We start from the raw sequence: 22,745 nt of genomic DNA on the forward strand, positions 1-22,745 counted from the left end.
GGATATGAGCGAAGCCAGTCTAGGAACTAAAGGTGGCAATGTGCGGGATGCTTGTCCACACATTACATAATCACTAATTATGTAGTAGTAGTAGTAAAAGTAGATAAAACATGTATTATGTTGGTGATGGGACAGCATTCTGGTTTAAAAACGATTGGTAAAATAATAAAACGTATTTTGTATTATATTTAAAAAACGTATATATGGGCCCTTATATGGGATTTATATAGGATTCAATACCATTACAGAAGTGCATCTTAGAGATATAGGCGAGTACTACATAGCTTGGTTGCCGAATCTGAAATAATGATCAATTGTGGTGATTAGTTGACCCGCTCCCGTTGTTCCCGTGTCCCCCTGCCTTTAAAACAAAGCAAATGAGTGTATATTTTGGTTTGCCATTATTGTTGATAAATGAAATGCTTTAGTCTTCCCATCCAGAAGACTTTTAAAAGAAGGAGTACTTTATACACTATGTTAATGTAATAATCGAATCTGTCATTAGTGCGGCTATATTAATATAGATGTAGACACGCGTCCCTACCCGTAATTAAAAATTGCAACTTAAGATCTACTCGTCCTCCTCCTCCTCCTGCGACTCGCTGCTCTGATCGACCGGATCGACTGGATCCGATTGATCCGGCTTCCGTTTGCTGCTGCTGCTGCCGCTATCCTCGTTGCGCAGCGAGGTCTGAACCAGTTCGCGGGTGAACTTTTGCACCAGACGTAGGGCTATGGCCGGCGACATGTCGCACAGGGAGTGGACCATAAACTCGCCAAAGCCATGGAACTTGGCATAGGCCGGTGGCAAGGGCGCGGGGTAGAAGGAAGGAAATGTGGATAAATGTTGTGACTCCTCTGATGATGCCTTATTGCGCTTCGCCGGGTGCTCCTCAAGCTGTGCTCCACGTTTGCCACTGTTGCTCTTGTGGACAATGGGACTACTGGTGATGTACTCGGGCTGTACGTTTTGCCGCCGCTGGTAGCTCCCTGTAAAGTGATTGTAATTCTTGCCATTGGACGCCACATCGCTGCCATTCAGCTGGCGTTGGCTTTTAATCTCATCAGAATTGTTTAGGGGAATCCTAAAAGGAAATCAAAGACGAGCAAGGAGTTGAAACGGGCTGAAACAAGAGAGTAGCCACGAACTCACCCCAGCACTGTGGTAACTGGCAGCGTTTGTTCGCAATCAAAGATCTCGCTATCCTCCTCCATCTCGTCCTTGACGCTCATCATATGCCCATTGCTATCGCTCTCGTCCACCTCGTACGGCTCCTCGTCATCCTCCAGCTTGCACATATTCTTGAAGCTGCGCCTAGGCCGTATGTGATCGCCCAGAAACTGGAGGCTCTCGAACAGCGGCCACTGCGACGCCTGTGTAGAGAGTCCGTTCTCGACGCGTCGCTTCTCAATGTTATAGCGGTTTCTCAGCGTAATCATGCGATCTCTCAGACTGGTGGCTGCAAGAAAAAATAGTCATTAATCCCCGCCAGCTTTGGGTGTTTTCACACTCCTTACCATCGTAACCCAGCTTGTGGGAGATCTGTTCCCATTGTTGGGCCACAAACAGCTTGTCCTTGAAACGCTTGTTGGTGCGATCGTACAGGACTGGGCGGGATCGGTACTCCCGAATCAAACCCAGATCGAACTCTCCCGTCTGAGCGTAGGTGGCCCTTGGCCGGCCACGACCCTTGGGCAGTGATGGGGGATACAGGTGCGACAGGTTCTCCATGCCCTCAGCTCCTTTGGCTCCCGCTGCTCCGGTTTCCACGTCGATGCTCTCCTTTTTTAAATCACAAGATGGTTCCATCTTAGTATATATTTAGTTCGTTTTTTAGTTTTTAGTTAACAGCTTGATGCTTAATGTTTCAATGATTTTGATTTTTTAAGCTAAAGCACACTGCTTAAAATAATTCAAGAAAAAAATATATTTATTAAAAAAGTTGCCTTGAAGCAAAAAATAGTGGAAACTCAAAACGAAAGATAATTGATGTTGGTCTTAAAAAGAGCAAACAAAACGAAGGGCACAAGAAAGGGAGAAACCATCTTGAGGATATACACACTAAAAACTAAGCAAATAAAAAAAGAGATAAAAACAGGTAACTCTTCTTTCCGCATAAAGAGAAATAAAAAGACCTTTTATTTTTCTATACAATAGTGCATGGACTTTGGTTTGATGCTCTTGATCGAAGATACTACTATTTCATTTAGTCTACAGAAAAACCAGGATGCGTAAAATATCCTTTGCATCCTTTGCAGGCCTGTAATAAGCCAGATTTGACAGAAAAAAGCGAATCTGACATAATTTGTTGTTTAGTATTGGGTGATCAATAATTTCCCTATATGAAGAGTACCAAATGTGGATTAAAAATATCTGATACTTTTCACATAGGGAAATTAATGATCACTCAATGATAAACCATCGATAACCCGATAGATAGGCGTTGCCATCCCTAATCTGAGGCTGTACATGCTTTTTACACGGCCGTTTACATGTATACACACGCGTGCGTAGGTGTGCGTGCCCTGTCTGCATCTCTCTCTTTCTCCGCCGCTGTCGGCGTCGGCGTCAGCAGCGCAATAAAAACAAAGCCAGAGAATACCATAAAAATATCAAACTACATAAAACAAAAACAAAAAAGTACAGAAACGCTACTGCTTGATATTAATTTTTTTAGCGCTGGCAGATACCCCCACTACTCACACAGATACAGCCATCAGAATCGCGTTATAAAGTTTAAATAAACAATTGCACAAAACCAGGCGGCAGCACCAAAACTACTAATTTATGATGTGCCAGTGGAAGAAATATAAACAATATAGAACTAAAAAATACATAGTTATACAGAAAAAATAAATAATCGAAGGAATATTATTTTTGGCACATTCCCGTGTGCTTGAGCGTTAATTATAATTTTCTTAATTTATTTTTATAGATTTACTCACCTCGAAATATTCAAATTCAGATTCGCCTCCGTTTTGTATGTATTTTTATACCTATTAAGCGCGCGCTCTTATGTCTGTTGGCGTCTGCTGGCTTTCTAGCTCGCTTGCTGCTAGCGTAGCAGTTACTTTAAAAAATCAATATAGACGTAAATAAATTAATTAAGATTGCCTGCGCAACACGAAGCAAAATAAAATAAAGCCAGCAGAGCTCTCGTTGTCTCCTCTCTCTGAGTGCTGGCGCTCTGTCTCAGTTTCTGTCTCTGCATTAACACGCACAACTAGTCGCAGCAAGAAATTTTTTAAACTGAAACAAAAAATTTTTTATTTTTATATTTTACGAATTACGAACGGGAGTGTAAGGCAAGCGGCAAGAGAGGCGGCACTCACACACGCGCACCACACGCTCTCCCACCCTCTCTCTCACACAGGCGCCGAACCCATGTAGTAGAGATGCGAGCGTGCTGAGTCTCTTTATCGCGTGACTATAGATTGTGGCGGTGATAAAGGAATTATGTATCTCTTTCCTGCCGTTTTGTCAAACTTCTCTCGGATTTCTCTTAAGCCTAGTACTCTGAGAGAAAAACAGGTTGTGAGCCTAGTTAGCAGCCGTATAACCACTTTTTCATCGTTCTTTTTTAAATTTGTATTTCACAAGAAATTCGGATTTTCAGTTGTATATTTATAACAACCACTAGCACATCTCTAACACTTAGCAATTAGGTGGCATCACTGCGCGATGCTCGAGTATTAAATAAGGTGGCAGCCCGCGGCGGACATTTTCATAACAACAGGGATGAAAAGTACCAACGAGCGCGCGCGCTTGGGAAATTTTTAAATTTTAATGTGTATGTGGCGATAAGTTATGTACAAATGAAAAATGAGAAGTATAAATAAAAATGTATTGAATTCGCAGAAATTCTGCAACTATTTTATTTAATTATTTAGGTAGTCTTAATTTGCGGTAACGTAAGAGGTATAATAGCTATTTATTTGGAATGTTTGTAAATTTAGTATATAGACTTTGTGCCAACTTACCTGAACTTATATTATTATTATCTTATAGTCTTATAATGCACAAGTCTTTGTGTTGCAAATATGAGATCTGAAAAGGCCAAAAAATTGATCTGTTAAAGTACGATACAAAATAGATTTTTAAAATCATTAGCCCTATATAATACTGGATTTATGTTGATTATTACAAATCGCACATAGGCCGGGACAAGTGCAATGTTTAGTTTAAAATGCAAAACGTTGACACCTTCCCGTCCTATGGGAAATTCATATTGTATTATTTGCTATGTCAGCAATGCATGTATAAAGTTTCAGCAAGTACCCAAAACATCTTGTTAAAAGTTGAAAGAAAAACATCCTTGATGCTGTTTAAGAATGCCGTGTACTCCAACAGGTAAGCAGGCAGGTAGACAAACAATGGGGGCAGCGATCAAAGACTGAAAAATCTCATATTTCAATAACAGAGAAACATAAAAAAAAACTATATGCAGCGATTCATATTAAATTTCCGCCCCTACTTGAATGTCCTTTGTGCGGGCTCGAAACTGGGCAAGGATGGAGCGGACCAACAATAGTCGCAAAAAAGGATCCTGGGACGGGGAGTGGGATCCGATCGGATCGGATAGGATCAAGCGTTTTTGGGAGCAGGTAAAACTAAACTCTGGACAAAATCAAGCGTTAAATGAATTTACTTACGCCTCAGAGCATATTTGGGAAGAGGAAGCCACAGGTCCGTGCGGACGGACGTAAGCTGCGGGGTCCATTAACAGTTGGCTAACATCAACAAAAATTTGAAATCCAAAGCGTGACAAATTCGTAGAAACCAGAAACGTTCAGAGGAGAGGCTGACTGCTGGCTGCTTGCTGAGCGGAAGAATTGCCAGGGCAGCAGAAAAGATCGCCCCCCTTGGGAAAAGCGGAGGAGACTCTTAAGCTGGCTCTCCATATGTGTATTTTCCTTGGACGAGTTTCAAGCCTCAGCGTATTTCGCTTATCTGCCCCGCGATTGAGAGCCGGAAAAAAATAGTAATAATAATGTCGCAAGGGGAACGGAGAAGCAAGGCTTTGCCTCGTATTTGTTTATTCGATCCCCGCTGCCGGGGGCTTTCGTGGCCCAAGACGGCATTAGGTTTTAATGTTCCCTGCGACACAAACATAACCCGAAAAAAGAGACCAGCGCCGCCGTCGAACAAACGCTGCAATAAATTCATATTTATTTATTTTTGTTAGGCAAATACGCCCCCAACGGCACGAAGACTCTCTCCTGGCTCCGGGGCCCTCTTCCTCGTCAAGTCAATAATGAAAGGAACGGGCCCAGAAGAACGGACCCCAAGTCCGAGTCTGCGAGAACGAAGAACGGAAAGCGGAAACGCAAATAGACGCACGATAAAAAAAGAACCCATGCCATGGCATGAGGAGAAAAGAAACAGCACGGCACATAAATTTGAAATAACTAATAATTCATTGAAAAAGCTTTTAGGGAACGGCAGCGGGCGCCGGGGATCGATCAGGGGCGATTCCAACTGGAGTAGAGGAATCCATGGTCTGGCATGGCGTGGCGGTGCTGGTGGTGCACAATATCATGTAATAATATTTGCCTAAGCCAACAGCTGACAAGTCAGCAATAGCACACACACTCCCTCCCGATATCGGCACCGCGATCGACAACAGTTCCCCACAGGAATTAAAGGCGCTCTCGAGCACAAGCTAAGATGGGGGTTTTATGAGCAATATATGTGCTTGGAGAGGGGCTAGGACTGAGATATAATAGCAAGGTTGCAATTTGCCTCGATGCTTGCCACGGTATATATACGTATCAATTGTGTTAATTGAAAAGGAAGTGTAATAAATCAAATACACTCAGTTAGGTATTGGATTTTTCAGTTATTGTGTCTTAGAACTAGAAAATTTAAGAGCATATGAGGGACAAGTTTTGTAAACTTTTATATTACATTGTCTTTATTTATTATCCATATTTTTCTTATATTATTTATTGATTCCTAACTTTACGTTATGGTAAATTCAATTTATAGTTTCTAACAAAATTCCTTTTTATATCATTTTCGAATCTTTTTTACAGCTAAGCTTCATTATCTTAAAAAGAATGGCTCATTAAGGGCATTCACAGTTCGGTTCCTGGACCTTTCTCCTCTCTGCACATTTATGATGGCCATTTCCCCAGACTCGGCGCAATGCCTTCCTTCTTTTTCGTTGCCCGTTGGTCTGTGTTCTAGTTTGAGTAGAATCATTTTTAATGACTCCGAGAGGCAGCAGCGTCAGGAGCTGCGATGCCAAAGAAAGCATCGAAGGCTTCGACAGGGGAGAGATGGCAGCGAGGGATAAGTGAACGGGAATGGTCATGGATGGCGATGGCCATGACTTCCAGCCAAAAACAGTTTGCATTTCCCATTGTTGATGCTGCTGTGTTAGCTAGCTCTTACACTGCTCCTGGTGATGTATGTACTTGTTGCTGCTCCGAAAAAGCAGATACAGTGGATCTTCCATATACCAAACCTCGATCTACTGTCGGGTTAAGGACATTATACAATTGAGTTTAATCAAGACTAATATTGGTAAACATTCTACACAAAGAAGGTTGGTAATACCTTGGATTTTAATATTTTAAAATTCAGAAAATATTATTAAAATAGTTTCTAAAATGTGTTTTATTATAAAGTACAAATATGATGGGATATGTCACCTTAACTCTCTGATATTTACCACATCAATATTTTAAGAGACTATTTTTTGATTATACCCAAGGGAAGTCTTAACTATTGAGCTACCACTGTGTGCCAGGAGATGGAGAGCGAGCGAGGGCAACGAATAAAAATAACTGTATTAAATGGGTCCAAAGCCAGGATCAGAAGGGGTTCTTGGCGGTAAAGAAAGAAAAGGTCTGACGCTGCCGCCTGAGAACCGAGCCGAACCGAACCGAACCTCCGCTCATGGCTGTTACAATTTCCAGGCTCGGTTCATGCCTTGCAGTCGGCCAGTGTTTTGAAGGAACCTGTTTTGGGCTTGAGCAAAGAGCTTGGACCTAGGCCTAGGCACAGGCCTCGGCCTTAGCCTTAGCCATATGGCAATCTAGCGTAAAAGGCGTTCCAGAGCTGGTGGGATTGGGCTGTGCCAGGCTGTCTCATCTGTTGTCTATTTGGCAGGCTGCAACAGCGGCAGCGGCAACGTCTCTCCCGGTTGCAATTGCTGCGGGCCTGTTCGCAAGTGCAACATGTTGCCAGCAACATTTGTTGCAGCAGATTTTGATTTGCTTCCATTTCTTCTACTTTAACGAAATTCTTCCCTCCTTTTTTCGGTTTGATTTGGTTTGTTTTTGCAGCAACTGCAGCGTAATCGAAATGCAATTAAGATGCGCCAGTGCCGGAGTGTTGCAGAATTTTTGACTCGCACTCACCGAGGAGCGAGCGAACGTGGCTGCAATTTATATTCCCGGACAGATTTTTAGAAAGTAGCAGAGGAGTTCCGAGTCCAGAAGAGCCCCCAGACGCGAGCCAAGACCAAGACCAAAGTGGAAGACCAACCCAGCAGAGTGCCATTCGAAAGGCGTTGACGTCGAGAGGTGAGCCGGGCTTAGAACGACGATCTCTGCGGATTGTGGACTCTGGATTCTGGAAAGAGCATGAGCTCTGGCTCGTATGTGTGGCATAATTAAAGGGTTACCATGGCCACGCCAATCTCCATTCGATATGTGGCGATCTCCTGGCCGCCTCCCCGCTTTTTTCTGTGAATTGTGTGGCTGATATGCATAACGGTGGTTTAATATGAGTTGGCGCACAAAGAGCAAAAGCACCACAAGTGGGCATGTCTCCAGAGATCCAGCCACAACCCCTTTTCCAGGAGATACCTGCACTGCGAAAAACGTCGATAATGAATTTGAGAAAAAAATTTTTCAGGCCTACAGATCCAGACATCGTTTCGCAATGTCACAAGTTCTAGGATTAGCATAAAATCCCCGTCATCTACAACAACCAATTCTAAATGAATATTAAATACGTCCTTCGAATGTTTTTGCTCAATGTAAGAGGCCTCGTCTATAAGTCCGACCACACTCATTTGGTTGTTATCGTTATGGCATAATATGGGCCACTCTCTCCCTGGACGCTGTGCACTCATCAGTCCAAATGGTCGGCCATCAGCGCGTCGTTTATTGGGGTTCGAGCTCGGCGAGTAGTTCTCCAATTGATTGCCCACATCTGTTCTGGCTGTGCTCCATCCTCACCAAAAGGAATCTCCTTCAGATCGGAGGAAATTATTGTTCATTTCGAGCGGGCTTTGAATATTGGTTAAAAACTCAATGTGTGGAGAAGCAGAAAACGTCTTTGTTTAATGGCACAAACTGTATCATATCAATAACCAAAGCCCATTATGAGGGTAGCAAACCCAGAGTGAGTTGGCATAATTAACAACAGGTGTGGATTTGTTAACAATATATGAATAGCTAACTAGCAACCTATAGAAACTACCAAAAACAATCAAGCACACTAATAATTGTAACATTATTTTCTTTGAGATTGGATTTGAAACATATACTTATTGATTATAATATTCTAAAAGTTTGATAAATTTCTTGATCGTATGTTATGCTGTACCTGATATCCATTAAAACCAAAGGTTTTTCAATAGACTATAAAAATTATTCCATCAATTTACATTGTACCCATAACCTGTTACAATATCTCAGAGATTTCCATGTTTGCAATCTTCCTACAAACTTTACTCATTATTTTTTCTTTAATGTGCAACAACCAAATGTTATTATCCGCTAATTGCCAAATAGTTTGGCGTATCTCACGCTGGCAGTGGCAGGCAGATTGGAGGCCAGAAGACTGGGCCTGGAAGACGATGCTCCAACAGCTCAATTACTTTGCGTCTTTTAAGCGCTGAAGAAGAATCAGGCCTGTTGCCAAGGAGCCTGGGTTAATAGCTAATGATCTGCGGCAAATATGCGCCATTTTAATCCCCTCACCCGGTTCCTTCTATTCAGCGTCTTTAGAGCAGAGGAAACCCAATGAAGCAAAGTTCTCACACAAATTAAAATTGCTATTCGTTTTTTTGTTTTTTGTTTTTGGGAGTTTCTACGCAAATGTGTAGGGGATGGATTGGATGCTCCAAATGGAATCTCTCTGCGAAAGAATTTAAGCCTCCAATTTCGCAGAGGAGAAACCGAACCGAAGCCGAAGTGAGCCACGAAAAAAATAAATGTTAAGAGCTAAGCAAATTTTAAGCTGTGGCTTCATAGTTATATGGGGCATCGTCCGTAGGAACCATACATACAGACTTTATGTGTGTATGGCCTGTGTTAGGTATTCGATAGCGCCAATTTGATATGGCGGCCAAGGAGCACAAATTAAGTTTCCCAGAAACAAACGAGCAAAAAAAAAAAACGGAATACTACCTGAACTGAGAAGAATCTCCTCACATCGTCTTCTCACACATCTAAGCTAAGCTATCTTCCCTGGTTTTGGTGTTTTATGTCCGTTCAGATCGTAAAGCAGTTAGCAACGCCATAAGGAAGAGAATCTCTCAAAAAGAAAGTTGGCAACCGACAGACAACGCAAATAAAGTATGTAAAATGCCTTGAATGGAGAAAGAAAAGCCAACGAATAAGATGTTGCGGCAGGAACTTAATTTTTCACTGCGGCGTTTTTTAATGCCCCCCTGATAGTTAAAAAAAAATTAATGAGTAGTAAAAGCGAAACGGCCGTCCGGCCGGCAGAAGACGCTCTCAAAGGCCAGAGAATCGAAATCAATATCCAATCATTAATCGTTAACTAATTCCGTGAATTCTGGGCTCCTCTCTGCCATCCTCAAAACGGACTGGGCACTCGACAGAGTCCCAGCTCTTTGGTCAGGTCCGCCGTCGTCTGCCTTTTGCCCCATTTACCAAGTTCCAAAAACGCAACCAGACATGCCACACTAAAGACATATATTTATGCCCCGAAAGCAACTTTTGGCGTATTTAGAACAGCAACAACAAACACTACAACAACAACAAACAGCTTCGAAAAACAGAAATATCAAGATAAAAATATTTTTCGGTTGGCCCTTTTCGGCTTGATCTTGGACAGTGGCTATGCACAGGAAGAAAAAGTGTTTTGAATTTTTAAAATAAACAAAAAACGGTACATGCTTAAATTTGATATTCATTAAAATTTGTATTATTTGTAAACATTTTATTTGAACTTAAATTTTGTATGGGTTTTAATTTTGATATTTGTATATACTTCAAAATATTTTATTATAATTATAATAAATATGTTTTCAAAATGTAGTTCAAGTAAAAACATTTAGCATATGGAACTTATATTTTTCCTGTCTGTATGGGTTCGCCTAAACCAAGTATTTACTGATTGTTGCCTTTTTGTTGTTATCGCTCGATGGCGCGTCTGAAGTCTGGGATTCGTTTCTTTTGGGCCCTCTTCAGGGGATCTTCTACTGGATCTCCTCTGGACTCCGATTCTGCCGCACACGCGTTTTGAATTCGATTTGCCGATTTCGGCGTTTGGACCAAAACAACAACAATCGACGACCATGAAACAATTTTATATTTTTGTGCAGAAAAAAAGATCAATAAAATTTTACCGACAACTGTATTCGGTTCAGACAGAAAAGCCCCGAAAAGCACAGAAAGGGTCCTAAAATTAGTGACCAAATTGTCATGAGGCGAGAGCGTTAAAGGGGAAATGGGAATCTGAGGGTTTCGGGACACATTTTTGGTTACAGTAATCAGTCCAATATCCACAAAAACCAGAAAAAAATATATATAAAATTGGAGCGCAACAGCTGGAAAAAATGTGAACTTCATTTAATGTGTGTCTTTCGTTTTCGGTTTTGTAGAAGCCGAAAGTGCGAAGAAGAAATCTTTGGGGAAGGGGGGGAACTAATAGGGTGATGCTGTAAGCTGAGAGTTAAGGTTATGTTTGAGACTATAAAAAATTATTAAATGGGGGGCAAGAAATTACAAAATTTAGATTTTATTTTTTGTAAATTTGTAAAATATAGGAATTTGGGAGAGTTATAAAGCTTGTTGAAAACTAATATCTATAAACCCTTTTGACACTTATATGAAAAAAAGGTAAAATAATTATTTTAAATTTTAAAGATTTATTTTTTAGTCAAATGGCTTTTCTTTTAGATTTGTAATATTCTGTATTAACTATTAACTGCGAACCGAAAAAACAAACATAAAAGAAAGTCGCCCAAAGCGCTTAGTTCCAGGGAAAAGTGAAGTATTGGTGGAGAAGGAAATGGAGGAGCACTGTGTGAGTTCCTGCAGAATCCATGGCTGGAAAAGGTGCGCTCTGCTGCAACAAGAACAACAACAGCAACGCCAATTCCCAGAAATGAGAGCGTGTGGGAGGCAAAGCTGGAGAAGGAGAAAAGGGAAGAGAGCGGGAGGAGCCGTCACTAATGAATTTGTATGCACAAACCGCAATGATTTGGCACAAAAACAAAAGCATCAGTAACGGAAATGCGAGGGCAAAAGGGAATAAGGATCAAAAAATGGCAAAAGGCAGCGGCAGAGAAAAAGCAACATTATGCGAAATTAGTGCAGACAGCCGAAAAACGCACCTTTTATGCTTTTTTAGCCTCTCAAAATTTTACGATTATTCCCCGTTTCGTTTCTGTTCGTTTTGTGTGTGATTTTTGATTTATGCAAAAGCAATAAAAATTATTATAATGAAGGCGCTGACATGGCTGATGGTCAGAGCAGAAATCGCAAGCGAAGAGAAGAGGAGCTGGCGACACGTGATTATGGTGGGAAAGAGGAGAAGCAGGAGGTGGAGCAGGAGGCGACGATGACGATGCTGTTGTTCCTTGTCCGTTACTTTTTCCCCCCAACCCTCCCTCGCAATCGCGTGTCTCTGGGGTAAAACATCAAGGAGCGCGCGGCGAAGAAAATGAGTCAGAGTGTTTGTTTCGACTTCTGCACAAAGAAGTGCTTCTTATTTCTGCTGCCGCTTTGTGCGGCTACGCTCTCCCCAAAAGCACATGTAAATAAATCATAAGGCGACAGGAAAATCGCCATTTTCGCAGCATTTTAGAAGAACGTTCAACGTTGGCTCCAACTATTTGATGGTCGTCAGCAAACATAAATGCTCTGTCTCGCACTTTGGCTTTTGGTAATTATCTCTGGAGAGTTAGTTGGCTGCTGCACCCAAAAACGGTTGAACATAAAAAAAGCAACGGCACTTTTATAGCTAGCCGAGGAGGAGATTACCTTTTGGGAGTTCGAGAGGAGTCTGCGCCGAAAAGCTGAGCAGAGTGCCCGCGAAAAGAGTGGGCGCAGAAGAGAGATCCCCGAAGATGATACACAAGCAATCAAAAGAAATGCAACGGCTTGCATCCTCCTTCTCCGCCCATCTCACTTGACTTGCCTTGCTTTTGCCTTGCCGATGCACCGTTACGCGGAGTTGAGCGCGGGTTCAAGATCACCGCACCCAGAGTTAAATGCTGTTTTCGGCACATTCTTCGCCTGTCTGTTATGCACTTTACACAGAGATTCCTTTCGGAATTTTGTTTCTTTCATTCGCTTGTTTATTTCTTTGCACTTTGCGGGCTAACGGTTCTGCAGTTAACAAATAAAGTAGCGCGCGCACTTAAACTCACCGACAGACAAACACTCGAGCACTGTTCAACGCACCCGATCATCGCTCAAAGATCGTCGTGCCAAAGGCATTAGTTTCCTCGATCGGCCAGGAGCTGGCCACTACTTTTCACTACTTCTTTTTAGAGGAGTTTTATTTTTGCAACCGTCGCCGCCGACGGATTGCGCGCAATTGATTTGAACTGGCGCGGCAGCTCAGCTCGAAAGCCGCGCCAGTGTGACCGCGCTGGGCTCAAAAAAATACCATTTCAGTTTCTGGAAAGGGGTGCATGAAGGGGGGTGGTTTACCTTGTTGGGCGTACTCGGACAACGTGAGGAGATTAAAAAAGTTATCTTTTGATCTGAAATAACCCAAAACGTATTCATATGACGTTAAGAAAATCCTGGTGGCAGTGTGGCCGCGCCGGCAACGATACGAAATACTCAAAAAAGGAGAGAGAGAGAGATAAATTATTAGCTCAACTCGAAAGCCGAACTCAGCCGAAGCTGTTGCACTCCTGCCGAATGGCCTCTGCCGCAGCAGGCAGCGGCAGCGACAGAGAGCATCGGATTATGAAATTTGCGCCTGCGCCGAAATTGTAATACTCTCTCGAAGGCAAGGAAAGTTCTAGTCGAGAAAACGTTCTGGAATTTCATAAAATTTTGGGGGTGATGATTGGTTTACACAAGCTGATAAAAACATTTTTAATGTAAATACAGTATCTATAATTACTAACTATAATAACAAAGAAAATGAATTAAAATTTGAACAGAAAGAGGTTTATTATTATTTTCTTATTCTACAAATATTGCGAAATATAAATTTTCCAGTTTTCATTGGTATTGCCAAATATAAAATTAAAATTTGAGTTTTCCAGGAGAAAATTCATATATTGACTTAAATAAATTCTTTCTATCAGTTGATAATTCTATATTTTTCACTTATTTAGAACATTTTTAAAACGGTAATGATTTTATTATGGTATGGTTTAGCTAGTTAACGGTTTTAAAACTAAGAGTTCCATATTTTTAAAGTTCTGAGATCCAGAGGATCTTGTCTACAGGTTGCTCACTGCGATTACTAAGACCTAAGATTTTTATGCGTTAAAAAGAGTAGAAGATCCACTCCACAAAATATCAAAAGTAAAACGAAATTTAAAATTTAAAAAATAAGTAAAAAAATGTAGTGGGGCGAGCAAGCCTCTGCCGACTAATGATCGCCCAGAGCTGTTGCCCTGGTAAAAGTTGTGAACCTTGGGCCCGGGGACAACTCCATTAGGCGGCCCACATTCGGTGGCTACTGAAGCCGAGTTGGCTTCAATCTTCAATGGGAGAGCAGGTGCATCCAAGCCCATTCCTCGATCGAGAGTCGCGAGGAAAGTTGCGACGCGTGGCTAGGATCGAAACAAAAACAATAAAAACATATGAAAACCAGAAGGTTTGTGGTAAAACCAGCATATCATCGCGTAAGGAGAATCGAACAGGCACGAGTGTCTTCAGACACATCTGGATGGGCCCAGAGTCTTAATAGTCGCACCTTGAGCAGTGCTGACAGCTCAGATGGTTCCATATCGGATCTGAATTTTGTTATAAATATTATAATATATGGGTTTTCTATATATGTATATTGTTTTAAATAAGATTTAGATGAAGAGATCTACATTGTACTTGTATATTTGCCGAACAAAAGTTTAACTTATTTTTGTCTGACTAAAATGCCTTGAGAGTAGGGGTAGCAATTTAGCATAACTGAGAGCCGAACTGAGATCGGCAGCGGGCAAAGGCATCATTAAACACATTAACAGACGGCAGACGATGGCGATGGCAGGTGATGCCAACAGAGACAGGTTGACTAACTGACTGAGTGACTGTGCGAACAACTGACTGACTGTCGGAAGGACTGCCGAAAGGAGTAAATGAACGAATGCGTGAGTGTTCCCGTGGCGATCCCAAAAAGCAGCAACTGTACAGAACTGGCTTGAATTGTTGGGGACCTTTAATGGGCTTAGCCCGTGCCTGCGGCTCTCTCCTCATCTCTCTCGCTTCCCGGCTCCTTCGCACTCCTTTGTCAATTACAAAGGATGCGCCACAGGACATCTGCCGAATGCCAATTGAATTTCCTCTTTCCAAGCTTCTCTTAACCCCTTAAGTACAGCACGAAATATACAGTTAACTGATCACTTGAAATTCAAAACAAATCCTCAAGGTATACTATCTGATCAATTAAGGGAAATAAAATAACAAAGATTGAGGGCATTTTACGGGTTTTGTTATTATTAAAAAACTCCATGATAAGTACTTCAGCGGGTTAAGCTTCAAAGTTCGTGACGCAGCTGTACCTATTCTGCCATCGATCCTTGTGATCCTTGCGCCTTACGCACTCAGTTTCTTTATTTTTTTCCTTCAGTGCCGCTGGTCCTTCCTCTTTCTCTTCATCTGCTTCTGCTTCCCTGCTTTTCTAATCTCTATTGTCTCGCTTTGAGCAGCAGCAGTGGCAGCAGCGGCGAAGGCCAAGCATCCAGCGGCGAAACTAGTTTACCTCACTGAGAACAAGTAACGGTACAAAGGCGCTGCTTCTCGGCCCTGCCCCCTCCCCCTCTACCATTCAGTTTTCCATTTCTTTGCTTTTGAAACCGTTGGAAATTATGTTTTGATTTCTTGCAGTTTTTCCTAACGAACCATGCCAAATTGTCTAATCTCGACGAGAATGTCTTCACACCCATGTTGACGAGTGGAAAAAAAAAGAAAGGGAAAGGGGGAAAAGCATTGGAGTTGGAATTTTCCCGCCCTATTACATTATCGTTTACATGGCACCACCCCGATTGACGATCCGGGAATACATCATGTTATCTAAGGTCCTTTCCCCGATCCTCGGTCCCTTCTTTGGTTTGCCCTCTGGCCCATTAAACAACCGTCGAACGGCTTTATTAATTTCCTGTAATTTGTTTATGCTTTCAAAGCAATTTATTTTCCACATGCGGCTGCCGCATTTTCGTCCAGAGGGGAACTAAGGGGTTAAGGTTAAGTGCGGCACGCAAAAAAAAAAAGAAAAAAAACTACAATAACACGTTGATATTTTAAGTTTTGATAAGTATGCTATTTGCTAAAAACTTCAAAGAAACAAACTCGATTAATAAATTGTTTCGAGAATCTAAATACAGGTAATTATAAACTGGTTTCTAGAGGATGCAATAATAATATCATAAAAACTGTGTGTAGATATACTTATTTAAGGTGATCAGATCCTAAATCAAGTCGCGGGCTTGAGTATCTCCCATTTAAATGTAGCTTTCTTTTCCCTCTAAGAATGAAATAAGATCCTACAAATAGTTCCCCATAATTACCTGTAAAGATCCACGTCCACCCATCATAATTCAGAATATAATTCATTATTAATATTATTATAATTATTTACCTTATACCTTCGTCTTGTTTGTAATGCATCAGTAACATGCGCATAAAAATATGACTACATGTGTTTGTTTAATAAAGTTATAAATCTAAAGTCAAAACATAAATGTGACATTGATCTACAACTGCTGAAAAGGGGCTGTGAACCCTTTTTTGTTTCTCACCGAACCGATTCGATCCCAAAAAAATAAGAACAGGAGGAAATTTTCAATATAACTTTTTGGCAATCGTTACATTCCTTTTTTTTTTTTTTTGGCGGCCAGGAAGGCAGATCAACTTTATGACCACAAAAGGCCAAAACAAATAAAATCGGACAAGAGAACAGCATGGTGAACGATTGCAAATTACAAGCCCGATTCTGCTGGGAAGCGTCTTCTCCAAAGAGCAACTTTTGCAGATGCGTTAAGGTTAAGGTACGAGTATCTCGGGATCAGACCAGGCTGCTCTGTCGTTTTGGCCATGTTTTGGTCATTCGCAACGGCAGCTGCTTCTTTGCGGCTCTGTCGTCATTACGAAAAGGAAGCTAAAGACAAACGGATATGCGCCGCACATCAAGCAACTGCTTTTTGCTGCCCTGCGTTTTCTTTTTATTTTTTTTTCGGCGGTTATTGCATTGCTTTTTGGGCTTTTTACTTCTTGGGCGAAAAATAAATTGTGCGACAGGTGCGACAACGACAGCAGCCGAACAAGATGCACTGCATCTGGTGGTCACAGAGGCGTACACGTGAAAAATAAATGAGAAAACTAAATGTATGTCAATAATGTCTTCGAATTAAAACAAACGTTGGTCTTTAAAGAGTTTCATTCCCCACTACCAATATTTCAAGCAAAAACTTCCTCATTTTCTCAGATAATAATAATAGTTTTGAGTAATAACCGTGATTAAATAATACTTTTTAAATTTGGTAAAAAATTTCGCCAGTGCAGTTAACCGATCGGAGCCGCAGGAGAGCTTTTTGTGTGGGAGCGAAGCTTTCGATGTGATTTTCGGTTTTTGGTTTATTGTGTCTGCTGTTTTTTGGGTATTTTACAGCTGCGCCATCGATAATTGCCAGGAGGCCTTACATGGACCGAGAAGATGCAGATCAGGACGTTGCCGCAGCTGTTACTTCCGCTCGAATGGAGTGGAATGGAAGCTGTAAGGGGTTCTCCCACTCCAACTCCGATCGGTAAGATCCTGCATCGATCCCTTTTCTAACTCTAATCCGGCAGACGAGCCGCAGACAGAGAATCCCTTGCTACCTGTACCTGTTCCTGAGCCTGTCCCTGAGCCTGTCTGTTTGCCGATATTTATTTTGATCCGTTGCGGTGATCTACATGCATGAGCGAACCCACCAGATCCTATTGAATTAATGTGCAGCATTAGCCAACAGGTTTTGGCTCTTGCATGTGTGTGTATATGTATCTCTTTCACGTAGCTAATGATGTCCTAAATAACAGGTGTGGAGCGATCAGTTCCACTGGTGATCCTTGCCCCGATTCCGGAGCACCGATTCCTGGTAGAGCGACAGGCCCACCCGAGCACGTAGCGAATCGATGAGGCCCGAAATTCGGGCCAAGATCTCTTTACGAGAAGATCCAAGAGTACAGTCGCAAGCGGTGGTCAAAAGCAAGTAAACAGGGCCAACAGGCAGATGTTTGCATATCGCCAAAAGATCGGTCAGCATTTCTTTCTCCCCTCTCACTCTCTGTTGTTCATATTTTGCATTTCCAAGTGCAAACACAGCAGAAAGGAACGAAACCAAGACGAAAGAAAAACAACATTTGAGCACAAAGACTGGACGAAGACAAAAGGACACTGGTCCTGCACATCCTGCCTTGATTTACGGTCGCAAAAATGATCGATCTCGAGCGGAAAACAAATTTACTTGCGGCTTAAGACCCGAAAAGGACAAAAACACCAAAGGAACATTAACATTCCCTACCCAGGGATCCTTTATCCCGGTATCAAACATTTTTAAGTCTTGCGCAAGACTGAATTTCACGACTCATTTGAGCCAAGGTGAAAGCGTCTCTTTGATCGATCTCCGGCAATTTGCCATCTTTTGCCCATGTGCAATGAAGTTGTTAGCGCGAATAACATAACACAACCCTCCAGCAGTGCATCATCCATCGATTGATGGTGTGCAAATTTGGCATGATCACTTATACGGGTGTTACATATCGATCTAAGCGCGAAATCTTTCAGTTGTGAGAGGTATTAAGGCAATAAATCATGATGCACAGGGGATAAGCTGACAAGATCAGCGAAAGACTTGAGCTTAGGTAACAGGCAACGAGGATCCGTAAGTGAATTTAGGTTTCGCTGAGCCAGAGATCAGCTGGAAACACGAATCTGTTCTAATGAGCCAGGATCGCTGCAGGGTTATAAACTTAAAATGAGCAAGATCAGCTACGGAGACAAAGCCATATCAGATGGGCAAAGAAACATGGTTTAAAAGAATGAATTTGTTGTTATAAATGTATATTCTTATAAATATATTTATACTATTAGGCTCTGGCGTCAATGAACTTGAGCCCAGTGTGGAGGTGAAGTTTTCCCCATCCCTAAAAAGATTCCGGTGCAGCCTCCTCCTAAGATCTCCCCCAAACCTGAACTCCCTTCCCTCGGTCTCCACTGTTTTATGTGTACTGATCCGGCTGTTTGCGCTGCAATCGCCTGTGTTTGTTCAATAAAAACAAAACTTCGACTTAAACTCGACAAAAATGTAACAGAAATTGTATTTGCAGTGACTTGAAAACAAATCAAGCGATCGAAATGGGCTGCGAATGCCGATGGAGATGTGAAATCCTTTATTTCTCCTGTATTTTATTTATTTAGTTTTTTTTTTTTTTTGTGGTTTCCTCAAGGGCGGTGCATCATCATTAAGCACAAAATGTTGAAAATTTATGAAGATTTGCTAGAGAAATAAAGGCGGCGAAAAGAGAAAATGCCGCCGATTATCGGGGCTTTTGTTTTTTGCCGGACAGAGATTTAAAAACTTCCGGTTTTTACAATACACATTCGATCGTCGTAATTTGATATGTTTATGCGATTCCGGGCGATTCGCATAAACTTGGCAAAAATAAGAGACAACACAGCCACAGCTGCCAGGAGCTTTTCGGGATGATCGCGATCATCTCCTGTTCCCCGCATCCTGTTCCTTGTCTTCGCTTCTCTTCTCGGGGCCTGTTACAATCGCAGACAATTAAGCGGAAATGCGATATGAGAAATGTTGCACTGCTCTCAATTTGAATGCGAATGCATTTGGTATTTCTTCCAGAACGGAGGCATAATTATGCCCACAAAGGCGCAAAACCAACTGAGGCCTACCCAAATCAAGCACACAACAAACAGCCGAGGGATAGGACGTGGACGTGGACGAGGACGGGGACAAGGACAAGGACAGCGACAAGAACAAGGACAAGGACAAGGGCTGGGCCAAGGACAGGAACTGGGAAAATCCAGCGTGAGAATACCGCAACGACGCAGTTGAATTAGGGAGCAGGACTACGCAACAGATTTCTCTCCGGTATCCACCGAAAGCAGCATCATAGCTTCAGTACACTAAGAAAAATTAACATTTTTGATATTTCCGTAAATAGTATATTTTTAAGAAAACAACATTACATACAGCAGTACTTTATCTGAGACAAGACGCTTTTTAATTAATACAACATAAAAAGAAGACAATAAGAAAAAGGAATATTATTATGATGTTCTCAGTGCACCATCCTGTCGCAAATACTACCCCATAAAGGGAAAGGAGCAACAGGGGGAGGGAGGCGCACAGAGCCACCCCATTTCCGGCCTTTCAATGCCATTGTGCGTTGGGGTTGCATAAATTATACAAAACAATGCTCGCACACACATATATTATATGTATGAATCTGCCAAGGATCAAAATCGAAGTGCGTAGTTCTTTCAATTGCTTTTCAAACTAGGTTTTACGCGCTTTTAAGCGATTTTCGGTACAGTTTCTCCAATCCGAACAGTTGTTGGAGAGCCGAAGCTCGTTTTTAATATCTTTCAGTTGAAGTTCTTTCGCTTAAACACTGAGAGAAAAATGTATACGTACTTTTCACAAGAAAAAGTAAACTTAAAATCCAACTTAAGACATATTCGAAATTGTTGGATTTATTACTTTGTTTCAAGTTTCTTTAAGTAAAACCCCATTAAAATTATAAACTTTAGTTCTGTGTAAAATGATTAATTTTATTTCTACATTTGTATGAATTTTTTGTATAGTTTCATTGACAATTTAATTCCTGCAGTGTACTAAACTGGCTAAGCTCTAATTCGAAAGCCACCCCAAGTTTTTTGACATCCCAAAAACAAGGTTACCAGGCAAGTTGCGAATGTAAGTCGCAATAAATGTACCAGGTTTTCAACTTTGGCGAGGTTATGGAAGGATGAACAAACGGAATGCGCAATTTGTGAGCAGATTTTCCGAAACTGGAGACAACATATAAGGTCCTGGCAAAGGATTGTGCGTAGGCCAATAGTAAGCACGCAATTATGATACTCTAAAAAAATAATATTACAGAACAAATAAATAAATCCGTAAAGGGATTTTGGTTTTATTTTTATTTATTTTTTTATAATAAACTCTTATTCTTTAAGCAATGGTATGTCCTCTAGTATTTTTGTATCTTTTGGAGGTTAATTGCATTTATTATTCATTACTTTTCTAAAAACAACTAAGGAAATGTGAGTCCCTTTTATGGTATTACTTCTTTTGCTATACACATTCCTTAATTTCCCCACAATCCTTGAAGTGATTGGAAGGCTGAAACTTTTTGACTTGGAATTTTCCAAAAGAATCTCAATTTCATAACAATTTAATTTCGATCCGCTTGAATACATCATAAATATGAGTAGTTATTACAAAAGCACTCGTTAGCGAATCAGTTTTCACTTAATTTCTAAGGGTATTTCGATGCCTCAGTAGCGTCTTGGAATCTTTCTTTTCCGGGGTGTTACCTTATTTGGAATTTTTGGGGTTGGCGAGGCTTATATTATTCTCGACGACAACAAAGCCTAGGGATAAGGGATCGTTGGTGCGGCTCAAGGACAGCGGGATCGAGTTCCATTGCATGCCAGGACATGCTGCTGCTGCCTGCCTACCACCGGGGAAAGTAGAGAAGCACACACACAATGGGCGGCCGAATTATGAAATAATAATCAAGTAGAGCATAATCATAATGCCGTAACCTTGATGCGAAGGTAAACAATAATTAAGCCGGGCTGCGGGAATCTTCTGTGTAGAAAAAAATAGGCTTGCCAGGGGGAAAGAATAGCCATCCCGATACCGATCGCTATCCCGGATCACAATCACTATCGCACACGTGTTGCTTCCACCCGGACAGAGCTAATCCGTTGACGCAGGATTGAGGACGCCTCGATTTCGAACAGGGACATTCGAAATTAAAAACAACTGGCAGCTGCTCTCTAACTCCTTCTTCATCGTCGCTGTCGGCTTCGCCTTCGTCCTTATTCGATTTCCCTGCGTCTTGACTTCGGAGCAGCTGCACCACCGACCGCTGAGCACACGTGCCAAGGTGAGTCAGCAGGAACTGGATCACAGGGCAGGATCCCTCAGGACAGGGATTGCAAGCGGAGGGAGCCGAAATGGGAGCAGTGGCGGTGTATCGGCAAAGTAGCTATTATCCTGCAGCCATTTTCAAGTTAACCCCTTGAAGTTTCTTCTTTTATGATTGATTTTCTTATAGTATATTCTTTTTTAGATTAGTTTTTCTTTTGCTTTTGAAGCAATCGTAGTATATGTTAAATGGTAATTAATAATTAATAAAAACGATTCCTTATAAGGAGATATGTCTTATGGGTAGTAATTTTCTCAAAAAAAGCCTCAGCATATGTGTTCCTAATGGGTTAATTTGGAACCTGGCCAAGGATACCCGTAGGTAATTCCAAGCAGCAGCTGCTGCGGCTGTTGTTGCGTGTGTTGATCACGACATTTATCTGTTTAACGGCGGCGGCTGCTGCTATGTTGTTTTCTTGCCATCCTGCCATATTGCCAGGACAATTGGCAACCAGTTTGCGCCCTAAGCTTGCGAGTCCTTTGTCCCTTTCAAGAAAGCTGCCAGGCGGCAGCAACCAGATCAGATCCGACCAGAAACAACAGATGTTTTATTTTCGCGTTAAGGAACGTGTTCCCAAACATGATTTATGGCTCGACTGCTCCGCGTTAGAGGGCCTCGTGGAATGGAAAGGAATCCTCCAAGACACAGAGAGCGACAGAGAGAGGACGACCTCATCATTGTTTCCATTGACCAGCTGCAAGCGACATCGGCAGCGGTGGCGGCGTCTTGGGCCTCCAGAAGAGGACCGGCAATCCAGGAACCGGTCTTAGGCGATCCCATACGATCGCTCTGCCGCTCTTTGTGTCGTTTTTATGGCGTGTTATGATTTCGTATTACAATTAGCCGGCACAAAAGGCACACGGCAGCCTATTTTGGGCTGTCAATTGTTTTGTGCCTACGGAAAGTACCTATAAAAACGAAAAGGGTCTCCCGGTCCCATAAACAACAACGAATTCGCCGACCATGGCAGCGCATTAAACTTGTCAAAATTGCAGTTAAGTAGACATTAGATTCGTCTGAGCGTTGATTGACTACTTCATTAGCTGGGCTCCTGATGGAGCAGACCAGGCAAGGTGTTTTCCCCTTACTGGCGACACTCTGCAAAAATCTTCACCAGAGTTTAGAAAGTGTTTAGCTTATAATGAGTGCCTAATTTGTTATATTTCTTTAATCAAGGAAGTTATGATCAA

The 22,745-nt window shown here is 41.8% G+C and overlaps 1 protein-coding gene across 3 annotated transcripts; it reads right to left on the reverse strand.

Annotated features, from left to right (window-relative positions):
• Positions 1-378: 378 nt before the first annotated feature.
• Positions 379-12,747, reverse strand: jigr1 (jing interacting gene regulatory 1). 3 transcript variants are annotated; one of them, XM_017176159.3, is made up of 6 exons: positions 12,585-12,747; positions 3,982-4,048; positions 2,947-3,250; positions 1,519-1,780; positions 1,154-1,460; positions 379-1,085 (listed from the first exon to the last, which is right to left on the reverse strand). In XM_017176159.3, the coding sequence occupies exons 4-6, from the start codon at positions 1,730-1,732 to the stop codon at positions 572-574; spliced, it is 1,035 nt and encodes a 344-aa protein (XP_017031648.1). In that variant the 5' UTR covers positions 1,733-1,780; positions 2,947-3,250; positions 3,982-4,048; positions 12,585-12,747; the 3' UTR covers positions 379-571. The 3 variants fall into 3 exon arrangements, with proteins under 3 accessions (XP_017031648.1, XP_017031647.1, XP_017031646.1); XM_017176158.3 differs by having other exon boundaries at positions 1,519-1,783; XM_017176157.3 differs by having other exon boundaries at positions 1,519-1,900.
• Between the last annotated feature and the right edge of the window lie 9,998 nt (positions 12,748-22,745).

Source organism: Drosophila kikkawai, chromosome 3R, assembly GCF_030179895.1.
Source record: "Drosophila kikkawai strain 14028-0561.14 chromosome 3R, DkikHiC1v2, whole genome shotgun sequence".
Classification (NCBI taxonomy): domain Eukaryota; kingdom Metazoa; phylum Arthropoda; class Insecta; order Diptera; family Drosophilidae; genus Drosophila; species Drosophila kikkawai.